At 46.7% G+C, this 19183-nt stretch overlaps 1 protein-coding gene across 1 annotated transcript; it reads left to right on the top strand.

Moving 5' to 3' along the window:
- Nucleotides 1-229: 229 nt before the first annotated feature.
- On the top strand, nt 230-17671 carry ACTR5 (actin related protein 5; the record flags this gene model as incomplete). The annotated part of the gene is made up of 10 exons (XM_083873382.1): nt 230-613; nt 1310-1539; nt 2803-2972; nt 4372-4589; nt 4907-5089; nt 7055-7177; nt 7705-7844; nt 8744-8876; nt 9342-9573; nt 17586-17671. The coding sequence occupies 10 exons, from the start codon at nt 230-232 to the stop codon at nt 17612-17614; spliced, it is 1842 nt and encodes a 613-aa protein (XP_083729508.1). The 3' UTR covers nt 17615-17671.
- Nucleotides 17672-19183: the final 1512 nt, after the last annotated feature.

The raw sequence follows: 19183 nt of genomic DNA, 5'->3' as shown, positions 1-19183 counted from the left end.
TCCATTCCATGATCCTGGTGCTATGTTAGCTGCTTCCTGTCCTACCGATTAGGCCTCCTCTCCTGCTGCTTAGGCTTGGAATCACGCGAAGATCTCACATTACGGAACACACTCATTTAAAACAATCTCGATTATTTTACGGCCCGCGTCTGGCAGCACAGCGGCGGCGGCCCGGAACCCCCGCGCGGGCCCGAGTTCCCGGCCGGACTCAGGCGGGAGCGCGCCCGCCATGGCGGCGCCCACACGGGTGTTCGCGTTCCGGGACGCGCGCTGGGCCCCGGACCCGGTGCTGGAGCCCGGCGCGGCCGTGCGGAGCCCGCAGCCCGTGCCGCTGGTCATCGACAACGGCTCCTTCCAGACGCGGGCGGGATGGGCCTGCCCGGACCCCTCCGTGCCCGCCGAGCCGCTGCTGCGGTTCCGCTCGCTGGCGGCGCGGAGCCGCGGGGCCCGGGGCGGGGCGGGCGCGGAGACGCAGGTGGGGAACGACCTGGGCAGCCCCGAGCCCCTGCGGTGGCTGCTGCGCTCGCCCTTCGACCGCAACGTGCCCGTGCAGCTGGAGCTGCAGGAGCTGCTCCTGGACCACGTCTTCCAGCGCCTCGGCGTCTCCTCGCAGGTACCGCCGAGCCGCCCGCGCATCCCGGGATGGTTTGGGTGGGAAGGGATCGCCCCGCTCCACCCTCTGCCGTGGGCGTGGACAGCTCCCACTGGACCAGTTTGCTCAGATTTCCCTGCAGCCCGGCCTTGGACACTTCCAGGGATGAGGGAGCCACGACTTCGCCTGTGTCACTGCCTCACCACCCTCACAGCAGGGAATCTTAATATCTAATCTAAGCGTACTGCCTTAAATTTATTGTTGGGTAATGTTGTTATTAGTGGTGTTTGCTGACTACCTGCACACTCAGCTGTGTTGAGAGTTTCTTCTCAGACCATGGAGCACTTTCCCTTCATTGACAACACCAGTTTGAAAGTTTTACCCAGAGTGGAACTAAACTTCCACCAGTTTTCACTCCTCATTCATTGCATAGATTTTGGTTACTTTGACTTTTAATAATTTATACATGCCTTTAAAAGTCCATTCTCCTCCACCATTATGAGTTTATTCTTTGGTTGAATTAACGTTAACATAATTTTTACCCCTTAAACACTAGATATAATTTAACTTTCATGATAAATACCCTGCACATAAAATGCTTTCTCATGCCCCTTTTGGAGCAGTTTTTGCTGATGCTTAAAAGAAGAAGCAGAGAAGACTAACCCTGGATTTTTCTCTTCATTCTTTTGTTACTGTTCTTTCCCTTTGACTCTCCAGGGCTGTGTGGATCACCCAATTGTCCTGACAGAAGCAGTTTGCAATCCTCTGTACTCAAGGCAAATGATGTCTGAGCTCCTCTTCGAATGCTACCAAGTGCCAAAAGTGTCCTATGGCGTGGACAGCCTGTACAGCTTTTATCACAACAGGAGGCAGAACTGGCCCTGCAGTGGTTTGGTGATATCCTCGGGCTACCAGTGCACACACATTTTGCCAGTCTTAGAAGGCAGGTGAGTTCTGGGTGTCTGTGCAGCCACTGGCTTTTCAAGTGATGCAAATACCTGTTCCTCCAGCCCTGCACTATTAACTCTTGTATTGATTATGCTGATGAGTTAAAAGCAGCTCTGCAGATTTTGCCACATTCTGTTGAGTTTCCAATTGAAGAAGCAGTGCAGCACTTGTAAATGTTGTGTTTTAGTTGTTAATTGTGCCTTGGTGTGTGCTTCCAAAGGGAGAAGGGGATATATGCCCCAAGTGAAACTGAGCATTAAAAAACATACTTTAGGTTTTAAAGCAGCTTTGGGATAAAGTGAAGTGCTCTGTGTGTGACTTCTGCAGTGCTTGAGGCTTTTATCATTCTGGTTATTCTGCTACATTGCTCTGTTTTCTCTTTTTTACTTTTTCTCATTTGTTTAATCCTTACTTCAGGAGATGGCTTTATTATATCTGATAACTGCTTCAAAATTTCAAGGTTTACACTCATCCAACCACCAAGTGTTACAAAGGTTAAAAATCTACTTTTAGCACCACTACCCATCACTTCTCTTGTTAGAACAGAACATCTCCTTGCTGTAGCCAAAATTATTTCATATTTGGGTGTTGCTTTGCTTTTTTTCAGCCTTCTGATGTTTGCATTTTGTACTGGAGTTTTCTCAGGCATTGTAACATAAACAAAAAGTGATTTTTAGTAAACTGTGCATTCCTTCCTGGGGCAAGAACAAATTGATGAACTCCTGGTTTAACCAGTGGGGTCAGAGAGGTGTCAGCCTCATCCCCCAATCCCTGATCAAACTCCAAAAACTATATAAGTCAAAATCCCAAATAAACTTCCTTCTTTCTCATTCTCACAACTGGATGGTGTGAGTGTAGTTCTTTTTGTGTCCAAATAGCAACATTTGTGTTGTTTTTTTTTAAAACAGAACAGAGCCTTTCAGAATAAAATAGTAAACACAAATAGTAAACACAGTGATTGTGCTGTTGCCTGAGAAAAGCAGGTGTGATAGATTTTCTGGTAACTAAACCTTGAAATTATCTGTGAATATTCTGTGATACTCTGGTAACTAAACCTTGAAATATTCTGTGATAATTCTAAGTGCTCTCTCAAGGCACAGACCAAACAACAAAGCTTGTGGATTCATTCTGAGGTCTGAGATTGCACTTAGCAGAGAGCAGGGGTGAATATTCACCTACAGAAATGAAATAATTTGGGGGAAAGCTGTGCTTGATTTCCTGTGAGCTGCCCCATCCTGAGCTGTGTCTGTTTGCATTTTGAGGCTGGATGCCAAGAACTGCAAGCGCATTAACCTGGGGGGCTGCCAGGCCGCCGTGTACCTGCAGCGGCTGCTGCAGCTCAAGTACCCCGGGCACTTTGCGGCCATCACGCTGAGCCGCATGGAGGAGATCCTGCACGAGCACAGCTACATTGCACAGGACTACATCGAAGGTAAAACACCTCTGCATCAGCACTGCTGCCCTCCTTTTTCAGCCTTCTGATGGTTTTTCATTTCTGCTGGAGCTTTCTCATGCTTGTGACAAAGAGTGATGTTATGTAAACAACATTCTTTGTAGGGAGAAGGACAAATTGATTGACTTCTTAGTTGACCACTGGGGTCAGAGGGGTGTTCCTCTCATCCCCCAATCCTTGACCAAATCCCAAAAGCTATATAAGTTGAGATCCCCCAAATAAACACCCCTTCTTCTTTTTCTCACTCTCAACTTGACAAGTAAGTGTAGTTCTTTTCATATCCTCTTGTGACACACCACCAGGGAGTGCTCACACACACTCTGCTTGTCCTCTCCACCCTTTGTTTCAGAGTTGGCTCGGATTCTTCCAGAAATATTCTCCTCCTGTTTTGCTTTCTTTGTGGTACCCTGCCTCGTGCTTAACTGTAGCCCTGGTTCGTGCCTGACATGTTTTGGTTTTCTGAAATTCCTTTCTCAGGGAATTCTCTGTAAACAAGAGACATGTTTGGTAATGGCAAAATTGTTTACATATTTCTCCCTAGGAGGGACTTCTTCTTGATGTCCCTCTGGTCTGACCAATGTGATTGTAGAGGTTTGTCTTCTTGTCACCAATCAAATTGGTCTGTATAGAATAGTATAAAAGGGAGACACTTCCTGAGAATAAAGGAACCATTTTTTCAGCCTTCTGAAGTCGGAATTTTTTTGTTGTGGTGTACTACAGCGTCACTTAACAGTGGTTTAATATTTAAAGTTAAGACAAATAAAATTTAACTACTACTATTACAAAAATTCTTATCAAATTTCTCTATGAATAAAAATTGTGATGGTTTCAGTGGAAAAGAATTTAAAATGAGCTTATTGTTTCCTTTATACATCAACAAACCCTCTAAGTTGGTTGGGATTTCTGTGTTTCCTCTCTGCTTTAAGGTTTCCGAAATTGCACAGGATGTTTCTCATGGCTTTGTGTGAATTAAATAAGTTTTAAAACTTCCGTGGCAAATGTCATCTGAAGTAGTGCCTGAGAAAAGTGGTTTTTTTTAAATTTGTCACTTGGGAATGAGTTTTCTGTAGAAATGTGTGAGAGCTCTCCCTCCCCTTGGGCAGAGACACTTCAGTGTGCACTTGCACTTTGTAGTACTTGGTGTTTCCTGGAGGTCAGAGCACTCAGAGCTGCCTGCACTGGGTGTGTGACCCGGAGGCAGCACTCAGAGGGGACAGCCAAGCTTGGGAACAGCTGCCAAGAGGTGACAAAATTCTGTGCTTGCCCTATTTTTGCCTTCTTTCCTCACCTTTCATCCTTCATGTGGGGTGCACACAATGCGCAAATATTTGTTTTGGGCTGCCAGAACAAAAAGTTACTTTGTTTTCCAAATGCCCAGAGCTGCAGAAGTGGCGGTGCCCAGAGTACTATGAGAACAATGTGCACAAGATGCAGCTGCCTTTCTCCAACAAGCTGCTGGGCAGCACTGTGGCATCCGAGGAGAAGCAGGAGAAGAGGCAGCAGCAGCTGCGGCGGCTCCAGGAGCTCAATGCGCGGCGCCGGGAGGAGAAGCTGCAGCTGGACCAGGAGAGGCTGGACAGGCTGCTCTATGTGCAGGTACTACAGGCAGAGGTTCAGTGTGCTGTCCTGGGATGAGAGCAGGCTGCCCTCAGAGCTCTATCAGAAGGTCGCACATCATGGTTAAGAAGCTGTGGGTGTTCTCTGATAGGAGCTTGCCAAGGTTACTTGCGAGATAACAGATTATTGATGCAGGGCATGTTTCCAGTTTCTCAACAGCACTTCTTTTGGGAACTGCTTCAAATGCTGTCAGAGTGTGCACATCATAGTCTCTAGTCGTGCAAGCAGAGTGTCTGTTCATCACTGCTGACTGCTGTGATTGCCCTGTCTTGTTCATCACTCTGATCTGTCCGCAGGAACTTTTAGAAGATGGTCAGATGGATCAGTTCCACAAAGCTTTGGTGGAGCTGAACATGGACTCTGCAGAAGAACTTCAGTCTTACATCAACAAATTGAGTCTGTCTGTTGAACAAACGAAGCAGAAAATCCTGCAGTCAGAAGTCAATATTGAAGTAGATGTTGTGGACAGCAAGCCAGAGGTAGAATGTTTTCACCAAGTTAATCTTCATTTTATCACTGAGAGAAATTAAACTTCTGTGCTTTAAAATGCATCCCTTCAGACTTCCATTGATGAACTAAGCTTTTTCTTTAACACACTGCAAGTCATTATTAAGTTGACTTGCATTATTAACTGTTTCTCTCTTTTCAGAGAGAATGTCCTAGGACAACCATCCTTAATCATCAGTAGCCTTCTATTAGAGATACATAGGAACCCATCAATCTTTTTGTTAAAAAAAGTATTTGTTTTCCTTTCTGTTCTTCCCCTTCAGGTGCAGAGAACTTTATGGTAAACAACCAACCCTGCCTTCATTGTAGCTGTCTATTTTTGGTGCATTTAAGCAGCATGTTCTGTTTTGGTTCCTTAATGAAAGATTGATTACTGCACATGATTGTTGGAGTTGTCTTGAAGATGAGAAGCTCCTTGTCTGCTTTGCCAGGCTAACACAGGCCCAGCACACAGCAGCTGCTGCCAAGAGGTGCTCTAAGGCTGGCTGTGCATGTGCTTTAATTGCCTTTCAGGTCACATAAGATTGAGCTTTTTTAGCTTGATCAGCCTCTGTTCAGGGAAAAGGTAGAGAGAAAAACAGAAAACTGAAGCATAGAGGAGAGATTCTGATTTAGGTTGCCCAGAGACTGTGGCTAGCCCAGCCCTGGAAGTGTTCAATGCCAGCTTGGAGCAGCCTGGTCCGGTGGAAAGTGTCTCTGCCCATGGCAGTGGGTGGAACTGGATGAGTTTTTGAGGTCCTTTTCAACCCAAGCCATTCCATGATTCTATGATTATCCAAGAATCAGAATGATTGTTCGTCAGCAAAATTGAGGGAGATAATGGGCTTATCATTGTGGTGAAGAATCTTTCTGCCTTCTGTCAAAAGGAGATATTCTAGAAAAAAAGAGAATGAAAAGATTAGCAATTACCTGTGATTTTTCTCAGTGACTCTGCCTAAATTCCAACGTCTCCCTCACCCCTGCTCTTTGCTAGGTGCAATCTCAGACCTCAGAATGAATCCACAAGCTTTGTTGTTTGGTCTGTGCCTTGAGAGAGCACTTAGAATTATCACAGAATCCCTTTGTAAGACCAAGCGTTCATCTGAGTTCTGTGTATCTTTCTGGTTTTGTCTTTCTATAAAGAAATGAATTTAACAGGGCTTTATGAGACTACATTTTTTTTGCTGTAACAATGAACAGTTCTAAACTTCAGTTTAAGTAATTGAATTTGGTCAAGCAGATATAAAATAGATACTTAAGAATGTTTGAAGGACGTAATTTTAGCTCATCCTGGCATTGCAACAAATGTTTCAAATTTAAAATAGCTAAAACAAATATTTAACAACGAAGTCCCAGAGGTAACTTTATAACACAAATAAAATGAATATAATTCAAAAGCTGTTCTTGCCTCACAACGGGAGTCTTGTAGAATTTTGAGTGATGCTTTTCATTAGGAAGGAGCTTCACATCTGTGTAAAATAAAAGGAGGTTTGGTGCATCCTCTGAGAAAATAGTAGGCAGTTGAAACTCTCAAAAATTGTGTGGTGGCTTTGTAGCTAGCAAATATTTGTTTTCCAGTCCCACACAAGCAAAATGGGGAATTAATGGTAATTATAGAGCAGTTAGAGGTGCTGGGAGAGTACCAGGTTTTATAAATATAAAAAGCTGTTTTATTAAGTTTTAATATGCTGTTATGCTTGGGACATGGCTGTTGGGATCCTGGCAGCCAGCCTGGTGACTGAGGCCTGGATTTCTGAGCTGGCATTTGGATAAATTTATTGGAAGTGTTTGATTTTTTTGTGCTTTGTGTGAATGTCTGTGTTTCTATTTCCTGGGTGTATTTGCTTTCAGGCATGTTAAAGAGTTGAGATTTGAGGAAGCTGAGTTTTCCAGCCATGTCACCAGAACTGAAATCACACCTGAGCTAACCTACCATGACATACTTGCTCTGTTTGCAGACTCCTGACTTGGATCCACTGGGCAGTGAACAGTCCCTGGAGGATGTGGAAAGTATTAATGAGTTTGAACCTTTATTTGCTGAGGAGCAGCCTGAAGCTGAGAAGCCTGTTGCTGCAGTGCAGGTTTGGTTTCTGTATTTACTCCTCGTGCCAGGGGTTTGCATCCCAGCTGTCCAGCCAGTCTGCTGACATTTCTCCTCATGCAAACATGGTTTGCCTGCTCTTGGAAGAGAGGCTTAAACTACCTGAACAGGACTTTAAGAGAGGAATCCTGGCAATCCTAGGTGGTGGTTTAGGAAGAGAATTCCCACTTGGCTCACTCTGCAGGCAGTGCTTGGTGTTGCACTGCTGTGTTATTGAGGGAGAAAAGTTCTGCTCAAGTGTTTTTGTCTGTGATCCATAGCCTGAAATCCCAGTGGACACAGCTTTCAACTTGTGAGGCTGAGCCTTAGAATTAAGTGGCTCCAAGCAGAACAAATTATAGGAAAAGTCCAGCTTCCCTGACCTTTTGGAACCTTTACCATGATGCTGTTTCTCTGGGGGAGCATTACCATCTGGGGTTTTGTACAGGATTGTTTGGAAGTATTGCTTATTCTAGAATATTTCTGTTCTTTAACATCATTCCCCACCACTTCTCAATGTTTTTCAAGCCCGTGTTTAACCTGGCAGAGTACCACCAGCTTTTCCTTGGCACTGAAAGAATCAGGGCTCCAGAGATTGTCTTCCAGCCCTCCCTGATAGGAGAGGACCAGGCTGGGATAGCAGAAACCATGCAATTTGTCCTTGAGAGGTGAGTTTACAGAAGTAGTTCAGACAAGCTGTTCTTCATTTGAAACCAGCTTTTGAAATGCTGGGGTTTAGCAATAATTTGAGAAAATATGTTGAATAATTCTTTTTGGTGGGGTCAAGCATTGCAGGTTAGACATGTCTTCCTGAAAGCCACATGTAACTCTGCTTAAGTCAGTGAGTCTACAAAGTCTGTTGATCAATAACCCCATCAATGAAGAATTTTTGAGCACACACCTCCAATATATGTATATTTATAAAGTACAGCTGCTACTAAACTAATATATTATGAACATTTTGAAATATACACAAAAATAGAAATTAAAAAAGAATGAGATAAATGTGAAATAAATACTATATAAATGTATTTATCCATTAATCTTCCTGCACCCCGCTGGATCCTTTTGCACAGACCCCACTTTAGAGGTCCCTGGTCCAAGTTGTTATTGAGGGAAACAACAAAGCTTGCGACAGGGAGCTGGAAGTCTCTGGTTTTGGGAGACCAAAATCAGGGGTAACATTTTAAAGTTAAGATACAGGTACACCTGCTGGACATTTCCAAACAAATTAGCATTAATGAAATGTCACCCCTGAATTGCATGAACATAGGAAATCGTATTTTCTGAAAGGTAAGAATTCCAGCCCTAGAAAGAAATCCAGTTGTTGATTTATGGGGTACCAAGTGCTTTCAGGATTTTTTTTTGCCACTCCCTTAATTTCCAAAAAACAAATAAATTCTTTTGTGCTAGGAAAAATGAAATTTCTCAAAGTGAATCCTGGCACAAGGAAAATGAAATTTCTCAAAGTGAATCCTGGGACAAGGTATCAATATTCCTCACAGCTGTTCCAGTTCATAGGGCAGATGTCCCTGAGAAAGGCTGAAGCTGTTCTTGTTCTTCACAGGTATTCAAAGGAACAACAGACTATCCTTGTCCAGAATGTTTTCCTCACTGGTGGAAATACGATGTACCCTGGACTGAAAGCCAGAATCCAGAAGGAACTGCTGGAAATGAGGCCCTTCCAGTCATCCTTTCAGGTGTGTGCATTGCCATGATGTTTATGTGAGCAGCCTGTTGTTCTGTGTTCAGATGTAATTGGGTGAGGTGCAGAGCGTGGCCATGGAGAGGGTTTTAAGGCAAGACTCTGCAAACAGCTTTTTGTCCTGAGAAGGTGCAGGTTAAGCAAAGATTCAGTTGCTCTTTGTGAAGACAGCATAGTGAGTAGGGAAAAGGAAATTGTTAAAACTGCTTCTGCTAAAGGACGATACACACAGAAGTATGTTTGGTTGGAAATTTGCAAATCGATTTCTTAGGAATTGATAACAAGGTGAAAACACACTTGAACCCCTTCCTAACATAACTCTTTCTGAGTGAGAGACACTGAGTAATCAGCTCAAATTTCTGAAATTCACTTCTTTGTGTCATATACCACTGTAACCAAGCTAAAAAGGGCTTCCCTTTCCTGTGCTGAATTGACATTGTTCTGTTTTCCTTCCATCCAGGTTCACCTTGCTTCCAGCCCTGTCCTGGATGCCTGGTACGGGGCCAGGGACTGGGCAGTGGAGTACATGAGCCGTGAGGAGGGCTGGATCAGCAGGAAGGACTATGAGGAGAAAGGAGGGGAATACCTCAAGGAGCACTGTGCTTCCAACGTCTATGTTCCCATCCGCCTTCCCAAGCAGGCCCCGCGGGCGGCAGAGGCTGCGGGCAGAGCCTCGGGCACAGGGAACGCCGGTGAGCAGGCATAGACAGCCTTGGCCTGGCTGCAGGGAGGAGTCCCCGGTGTGCGGCCGGGCGGAGCCTCTTGGCACACTGAGATCCCCTCCAGCCCCTCGCCCGGGGAGGGTGGGACACGCCGGCACGGCTACAGCGCTCAGCGCTGCTCGTGGAGAGGAAAACTGCCTCTTAGAGACTGTCACAGTAAGGCTCAGGGGTTTTGGAGAGTGTATGTTTTACAGCTTTTTAAAAGAGAATAAAATATCCTGGTTTTATACAGTTTTTCTCGCAGCTGGGCTGTACCGAGGCGGGCAGCCCAGCAGGTGTCCCCCTTGCCCGTCTCACCGTCACTGTCGGGACATGTCGGGCTCACCCGAGGAGTGATCTCTGCCCCGCCTCCCGAGGCCTCCTGTTCCATCTCCTCCTGCCAAACCACCGCCAAATAACCAGCGGGTGCTTCGTGTCTCCGTCGGTGTTGTGGCTGAAACTGGAGAGCCGGGCACAGACAGACACAGCCCTCCATGGGGCACTGCCCAGCCTTGTGCTGCCCTCGGGTGGTTCTGCAGCCTGAGCAGGGCAGCTCTTCGATGGGACTTCTTGTCAAAAGTCATCGTAGCAATAAAGCAAAGCTTTTTGCTTTACCTCTAACTTACGTGTTTCAGTGGTTTCATCTCTTTAGAGCTGTGAGGATGGATTTGATTGGTTGTACCTTGCCTAAAAACACAGGTTTGCAGCCAGGCCCTTGCCTGCTGTACAATATGTTCCAGCTTGAGTTTGCCCAGGGATTCAGCTGTCACACTGAACAACTTGTTGCTTTCCCAAAAGAATAATCCATACTGAATGCTGAACCCAAACCTAAGGAGACTCCATCACTTTGGGAAAGCTGGAAAAGGCAAAGTAAAGGGGAAAATATCCAGGCTGATGTAACTGTTAGAGGTGGGGATTTGATGTACCCAAGGGCTGCAGATCATCAAGGTAAATTGTCATCTGGTTGATTCAAAGAACAGGAGGAACTTGCTTGTGCTGAAGTTGGCTGCCACAGGAGGAGATTTTTAGGTTCAAAAGTATTACTGAGATTTACAATTAAAAAAAAAAAAAAGAGAAATTTGTGGGCAAATATTGAGGTCTCACCTGTGCACTGAGTGTTCTTCAGAGAGCCTGTGAGGGAAGGGTTGCTGCAGACCTGCTCTCACACAGTTCTGTGGCTCCCAGCACTGGCAGTCCCAGGTGGAATACTGCCTGCTCCTCACAGGCTGTTGGGCAGGGCAGGAGAAGGGAGCTGGCTCCCTCCAAGTGACCTCAGGTTTGGATTATTGATCCTATCCCTGCCTGCCTGGAGGCAGGTTTTAGGACAATTAAGGGAATTCTATGGGTGGTGAAGAATGTGGAAAAACATGCTGTGCTGAAACCAGCGAAGTTACACCCCAACATGTCTTTTCTGATCTCAGTGACCTGGAGTAAATGACGTCCCATTGTTATTTGACCCCTTTCTGACCCATCTTTAGCTACTTTAGGCAGAGGGACTACCCAAGGTATGGAAATAGTTCTGATACTTGGTGTTGCCTGCTAAATAATAAGTGTGTTGTGCATAAAACTGTTCCAGAATGAGAGCCTGAAAGGGCATCTGTAATGCATGATTATGTGACTTCTAAATGTTTGGCCAAATCGTGCCAGCCACTTCTTTTGCATTAATTCAAAGCAGAGCTGTCTAATTCTGCAAAGAGGTGCCAGAACAGCTGCTTAAACAGCTTTAAGGAAGCATAATTTTATAATCTCCTGAATATTAGCTGTTAATTTGCTACTTTGTGCCACAGTAGCCAGAGTAACTGATGAACTTGGACAAGGTGATTGCTGTCCCAGGCTGCTCTGAGTGTGCTGGTGGCCGTTCAGGTGCTTGGAGCAGCACCGTGAAAAGCATGGACATTGCAGAATGGGATGAATTTTACTCATTTCAGTTCAGTTCCCTGGGAATGATTTGCTGTGGTGGTGCCTGAGTATTGGTGCTGGCAGGAGAGAAGTGGAAGGAGTGTGTGGTGCTGAGGGCAGGAGAACACAGCAGTGTCATTTCAGACAGTAGTGTTGGAGTCCTTGTGGAGCTTCACCATTGGGACACTCGTGGCAAGGTTTTCTCACCCCCATGTGCAGAAGAATTTAGTTGTTTTCCGTGTAAGTGGCAGAGGGCTCTCTGAACCTTGGGCTGTCTCCTGTCATTGGTTTATGGCCCCTGAGAGGGGAACAGGCCAAAAAACACCTGCTAGGCCTCATTTGAATGGGACTATCGGTTGTGTGAGGAACAGAAGGAGGAAAAATAATCCTGCTGTGCACAGGAATCTCAAAGTGCTGCTGTGAGAGCCTTTGGCAAGTGATGGCAGGGCTGCTGTTGAGTGAGCTGCTGTGCCAGCAGCCTCAGAGTCACTGCTGTGTTTATCCTGGCAGGTGTTCTCCAAGGTGACCCAGGGCAATTGCCAGGTCTGAGATGGTCAAGTGGTTCCCATTTGGTCCTTAAATTAAGTCCAACCTGTAACCTGGTTATACAATTCAGTTCTGCCCTAATTCAGGTCAAAGAATACGAAAAGTACAATTTCACAGCAGTGCTGAGCTTGGTCTATTTAAAAGAGAGCTCAAACTGGGTCCCACCTTTCACAGGGTCCCTAAGATCTGCTCAGGGTGGAAACACCACGTCAGTGAGCAGCCCTGGAGACTGAGCATCCATCACGTGTCCCACGTCCCAGATTTCCTTTGGAGCTGCCGACAAGCCTCGCTCTGGGGCTTCAATGCTTCTTATGCTTCCTGTGCCACAGCAACTTCAAACATGTTCTTTGCTAAATCTCTGCTAGGACACCAAGATTAGAACTCTCTGCTCCAGTTATTAATCTCTGGAATACTTAATGTGCTGTGTAAGACAGCATCTCGGAAGAAAGAGAAGATGCCCGTGAACTGTCACTGAAAATTTAGGATTATCCCTCCAGAGACAGCCCACAGTGATCCTCTGGCAGTCAGTCATAAACCACAAGTTTTGAAGCTTGTGTGGGATGAGCAGGGGAGAGGAGAATGCTGTAATGGATTTAACATTATCCCCAAAGTCATATGGTGGGATTTCCACCCCATGGTTGGGAACGCCAGGCACAGAGCAGCTGTGCTGATCCCACTGCTCACTCCCACTGCTCTGTGCAGGGAGTGAGCTGCTCCCTGAGCATCAGCTGCAGCAGAACTCGGTTTTAAATGGCTCAGACCCTGAGCATGGTTTGCTAAGAGTTTTTCAGGCGGCTTTCATTCATTTTCAGGCACTCAGCTTCCTGTGTGTTGTTGACAAACACCTTTTCCCTCTCCTTGTTCATATGATCTCAGCTCTCGCATTAGCAAGGTGTCATAGTTTCAAGGGATTTTTTTGTTGTTTATTTTTGAGTTATATTGCTTTATTTATACCCTTAGAGGTCTTTTCTTTCTCTTTTTGAGCACTGGACTTGGTTTCCATTTTCTAATGCAGCAGAGACCATGATGAAAGAACCATTTTTATGGATCCAGGGTCATAGTGATGTTTGCTTGTGACAATTCACAGCTGTTCTCTGCCCTCAGTTCTGTGTCTCAGCAGAGCCAGCCTGAGAGTGGTGCTGGCTGAGGCTTTCACAGAGTGCACAACTCCTCTGGGGAGGGAGGGAGGTCAAGTAAAATCAGGGAGACTTGGTCCATCTGTGCTCAATGCACAGTGTGCCAAGTGGAGAAACCTTCAAACCATTCGTTTCCTGAAGCCAGAAGTCTCAAGTATGGTGAGAATCATTCTGTGCAGGTGTGCTTTTATTTTTAACCAATTGCTGTTCCTCACTATGAAGCAAGCTGGGTTTATGGTCTGACTGAGAAACTTTTGTGCTCTTAAAATTCCTGGGTTTAGTCAGGACAGTATTTTTTTAGCTTTTAAATTATTTCAGAACTGAGGGGAAGTATGAAACAGCTTCTCCCTTCATCTGACAGGAGGTAAATATGCAGTGCTGATGGGGAAAGCATTTTTATGTTGTCAGTGATGTTCTGTGAAGGCATCCAAGTTCCTGCACTTCCAGTAGTCAGGCTGTTACATCAGGAGGAAGCTCATCCCCAGGGAAGCCTGTGGCAGGTCTGGCTGGACAAATGAGCATCATAACATGCCAGGAAAAAGTGTGGCTTTGTTCAAACCTATGTCAAGTGAATTCCAGAGGAGAGAGACCTTTGGAAAGCTCCTCTTGTTTGATCTTTTTGGGAATACAGTGGGTGATAGTGTTGGATAGCAGGGAGACCACGGTGCCTTGGGTGCCTTCCTTATTTAGGTGAAGGGCAAGGATCCATGGTGGACCTCTGAGTGGGAGAAGGTTTGAGGGGTGATGGCAACCTGCAGCCCCCAAAGCCTCAAAGCTGCTGTGGTGACACTTTGCTGAGTGCCCTGATGCCCAGGAGGGTTGGGAGGCTGTTGGCTGCAGCAGAGGCTGATTTTCCTCCTCTCTAAATTATCACCGTATTACTGCAGCTCTCCCTGGAGTGTGCTCAATGCTCCTAAAGGCTCCTTATGCCAAGTGCAAAAAATGTCCTGTACAGGCTTGGGAAGGCTGGGAGTTCACTGCCTTGTCTGAGCTTGCTTGGTAGTGAGTTCCAGTCTGGGCAAACAGTTTTTGGGTGGTCTTATCTTTCCACTAAACATTTTGTGGTGGTTTATTTTAGTGGAGGTTTTTTTCTTCGGGGTGTTTTCATACCCTTCAAAGGAGAATAATAATGGGTAAAACTATCCTGCCTCACTGACACTTGTTTCTGCACCCGAGCAGCAGCCCCAGTGCATCCAGATGAGGAACAGTCCTGTGGGTCTGATCTTCCTGCTCTGCTTTGAAGGCTCCCCCACAAAAGTTTAGAAATAACTCAGCCCCTGCTAGAACGACCAGAAGTCCCCTGTGGTACACAGAGCTCTCTGTCACCCCCTCACGTGGAGCACCAGCTGCCTTTCAGCATTTTGTCTGCTACACTTAGATAAATCCACCTGATCCAGAAGCCATCAACTGATAAACTCTCAGTGCTCCAGAGGCAAAATGCCTTAAGAGGGTCCCAAAGTGCTTTCTTGAGCACATCCACAATGACATGTCACCCTTAAACTAAGTTTTGTGTTCTTTGTGCATTAGCACATTTATCCTGGCTGACATTGCTTCTTAGCTTTGGGAAATGTATTTCATATCCTCATCCTTAGATCAGTTTGTTTTTCCCACTCTACAACTTGGTTAAAATATACCCCACTCCTCCTCTCACCCCAGATTCCTGCCACATACCTGGCATTCTTTCATCCTTAATGAGATGAAGCAGTGGGGGATTTCACCCTCCTGGAATTTTAGAGGAATACTAAGTGGATTTCTCATGAAAAGCCCCATTTAGGATATGAGTCTCCCTGAAAGATAGTCCATGACAGCAAACCTTGCTTTTGCTGGTAATGGTGAGCAGAGGTTTTACTTCCCTATTCTATAAATACTTTCTGCTTGGTTGTTACAAGTATTGTCATTGATGGAGCAAGCTCCCAGTGGATGAAGCAAAGATTCACATCCTTGCAAAGGTGGATGGGGAGACCAGCAGAACTCAAGCTGCAATGTGGCCAAACTCCCCATATAGACAAGGCACCATAAAGGTGGTTAAGTCAAAACAGTTTCCTCCAGGCTCCGTCATTAACTTCCCTTAATAAACATAGAGGTTTGTTGGATCAAAGGTTCCTCCAGCCTGGTCCTGGAAGTGACCTCCAGGAGATGTTGAGGGGGAAGTACAGGAATAGGAGCAGTGTGGTGTGTGTGTTAAACAGGGAGAGGATGGTAAATCATCCCAGCTGGTCAATGGACAGTCAGGGACATGGGAACACAGTGCTCCTGGGGTCCTTACTTGAGATCCATCCCTGAACCTGTCCTCTCACACAGGACAGGTGAAAGCATCCCAACTACAGAGCTCAGCAAGGATGATCAGTTTGGAGCAGCAACACCACGCTGGACTGAGCATCATGTTGGAGTGCTGGGCTGGGGATGTTCCTGAGCCTGCAGTGAAGCAGCTGTGCCAGCCCCAAACTGTGCTGGGCCCAAACTGTGCTGGGCCCAAACTGTGCCAGCTCCAAACTGTGGCAGCCCCAAGCTGTGCCAGCCCCAAGCTGTGCCAGCCCCAAACTGTGCCAGCCCCAAACTGTGGCAGCCCCAAACTGTGGCAGCCCCAAACTGTGCCAGCCCCAAGCTGTGCCAGCCCCAAACTGTGCCAGCCCCAAACTGTGTCAGCCCCAAACTGTGCCGGTCCCAAGCTGAGCCCCAGCAGTGAAGGGCTGGGAGGGGACACAGCCAGCCCGGCTCTGTCCCTGCCCTGCCGGAGGGGCTTTGCCGCAGCCCCGCGGGGCAGGCGCAGCAGGAGGAGCCGCGGGTCCCCTTTCCCTGCGGGCTCCGGGCTCCTTTCATCCCGCTGCTGTGGCCGAGGGCCACGGGCTGTCCCGGCCGCCAGGAAACAATGGAGAGGAAGGCTTTGATTCCAGCAGTGATGGACACCCTCCTGCTCCAGGGCGGTGCCGATGGAAGGAACTGGGGGCTCGGTGATTCGCTTTTATCTTTTGTTAACCGCTGGTAACTTCTTGTTGTCGGAATTGCTGTGACTCCTCCGGAGGATTTATTTGTGCTTTTTGGCTGACGTGGTTCGCAGGAGGCCTTTGATATCGAGCCCCGGGAGTGTCCCCCGGCCTGGGAACGGGAAGAGCTGGGGCTGGGCGGGCTCGGGCACATCCAGCCCGGGGACAGGGGCGGCTGTCCCGCTGTCCTGGCACCGCCCGGGGACACAGACCGCTCACAGCTGTCCCCAGCCTGTGATCTGTGCCAGCCCTGCCCTCCTGTGCCTCACCAATGCCCCTGGTCAGCAGCAAAGGGCTAAGAGCAGCGGGTGGTGCTGCAGGGCCAGAGGGAGGAGATGCAATTTGGGATTTTGCAGTTTTTTAGAGAAGAACCAGGAGGATACAGAGCTTTGTGCACTGGGTTCATGCTTCAGGTTCGTGCCTGGGAGAGGGGGGATACCCGACGTGTGTGATCCAGGGGAGCTTTGCTCAGCCCTCCTTCCCCAGGGGCTGCACTGAATCCGGGCTGCAAGGGATGGTTCCCCAGCCCCGGGGCTTGTCCTGCCCCTGTGCTGCAAACCTGACACATCCACACCTTTCACCACAGTTCCCGTTCACAGGAGCCTGCTTCTGCCCCTTGCTGCACAGACCCATTTGTCTGGGTACTGAGTGAAAACAGCTTTTATAATGATGGAAAAATGGAGGGAATAACTCATATTTATACTCCCCCTGAGACCAGTCACTTGAATGCATGCTAGAAATCTCAGTGAATACTGTTTTTCACCACGCAACAGATTCCCCAGACAGCAGAGATGGCAATTCCCAGGAACCATAAACCCCTTGAGTGTGTTTACCCAACTCAAAGTGCACTTTATAACATTATATCACCTTCAACCCACTCTGCAATTTTACATGCTGGGATTTGAAATAGGTACAAGCGGTTGTGCTCTGTGCCTTACAGAGAGCTTGGAAATGTGTTTTTAATTGTGAATTTAGGAGCTGTGGATGGGAGTTTTACAAGCAGTGTCACTTCAGTCACAGGAGCCAGCAGCCACCAACGATTGATTTTATCAGGTATCAAAGTGCACCCTCACACTGTGGGAAGCAGGGCTCAGAGAGGGGTTTTATCTCAAGCTCTGGGCTTTATGGGGAGGGGTTAAGTAGATGGTCACTACTTCAAGGAGAACTTTAGCTTCCAAGTGCTCTCCAACACCCTCTGCATGGCCTGGCAGCAGGGACTGAGCTACAGAGCCATGGGGGAAGTGGAGCTGGTTCACGTGGGAATGTCCCTGCTCTGGGAGAAATAGGTATTAAGAAAACATCAAAAACATCACCCCTCCAAACACTGCTGTTGTGATTTTGAACCCAAAATAGCCATTTGGTGTTTCCCATAGAAGGAACCCTCCATGGCTCGTTCTGAGCAGCCCCACTGACCATTTCCTATTTTTCTTCCTTGTAGGCGGCTGTTGGAGCAGCTCCGGCTCCTGAATTGGAGGAAGTGTTTTCCTGAAATGCAGACAGAAATGCTCCTGGGTTTTCTGGCTCAGGAAATCAGTCCTCAAATCTGAGTCTGACTTTGGAGCCACAGGCACCAGCAGTCCCCACCAGGCTGGAACCCAAGGAGTCCAGTCCTGCCTAAAGTGACAAATTCCAGTTCTCCTGCTCTAAGACTTCATGTCCTTGACATATTTTTATTTAATGGGCTTTGTCAGAAAATGCCCAACCAGGCTGCCCCTTCCTTTCAAAAGAAGGCACCATGGCTTAACTCTAAGCAAAAAAAAAAGACCCAAGTATTATATATATATATTTATAATTTCAGATCCTCCTGGAAATTAAAGCAAAGTATGTTTCTTTTAAAAGTGTTTTGCACCTTCATGTTTCTGCTTGAAAATAAAAAGTTTGTACCTCTCTCAATGTGGCATCAGTTTCTTCTGAGATGTATAATTTAAACATTTTGAAGTTAAGTGCAAGCCTTTAATGCCACAATTTTTTAGTACCACTGCCATGACTGTTTAGACATAAAAGCCATTTGATTACAGCTTTATGTTAAATGAGGAACCATAATTAATATGATCATGTTTAATTTCTTCCTTACTGAGCAGAACGATGGAATAATTTCTCCAGAGAAAAGAGAGTTTCCTCAAATGGGTAAATGACAAGATTTTAAAAATAATTTAGCTATTGGAAAGAGAAGTTTAAGGCATTAGATAGGATTGATGCAGGATATAAAATGCAGAATGCATTTTATATTGAGATGTGGAGAGAGAATCCCAGGGAACATCATTTCATGCCCACAGCATCCTCCCTCCCTGCCTGGTGTTGTGGATTAATTCCAGCCAACCTCAGCCCCATGGAGACACTTGCTCACTGCCCCAGTGTGGTGGGTGTGAGAAAAGGGAGAAAACTCATGGATTGAGATAAAGGCAGTTTAATATGGGAAGCAAAAGTCATGCATGCCAGAAAAAAAAAAAAAAAAAAAAAAAAAAAAAAAAAAAAAAAAAAAAAAAAAAAAAAACCAAGGAACTCATTAATTCATTCCCCACTCCCCATGGGCAGCAGGTGTTCAGCCCTCTTTAGGAGAGCAGAGCTCCATCACGAGTGCCTGGGGAGGACAAACACTCCAAATGTTCCCCTTTCCCTCCTCTCCTCCCAGCTCTGTGTGCTGAGCATGAGCCCACACGGGCTGTGTGTCCCTGGGGCCAGCTGGGATCAGCTGTCCCACCTGTGCCCCTCTCCCACTTCTCCAGCACCCCCAGCCCCCTCACTGGTGGAATAGAAAATCCCTGTTCAGCAGGAACTGAAACATCCTGTGTTATCAACACTGTGTTCTGCACAAACCCCAAACAGGCCCATTCCAGCTGCTGGGAAGAAAATGATCCCAGCCCAAACAGGTACACACAGGTGTGGGTGGAGCAGTGGGATTTTCCAGAGTTGTCCCTTCTCCTCTCAGCACCGTTCCATGGAAAACAGGATGAAAAGCCTTTGGTTGTCAGAGCTCCACAAGACATGCTCTGTTTTCCACTCCTCTCTCCAATTTTTGTCAAAACTACATTCCCT

This window comes from Zosterops lateralis, assembly GCF_965231275.1.
Source record: "Zosterops lateralis genome assembly, chromosome: 16".
NCBI classification, from domain to species: Eukaryota; Metazoa; Chordata; class Aves; order Passeriformes; family Zosteropidae; genus Zosterops; species Zosterops lateralis.
The sequence above is the reverse complement of the archived record's forward strand: the minus strand, read 5'-3'. Positions and strand labels throughout refer to the sequence as shown.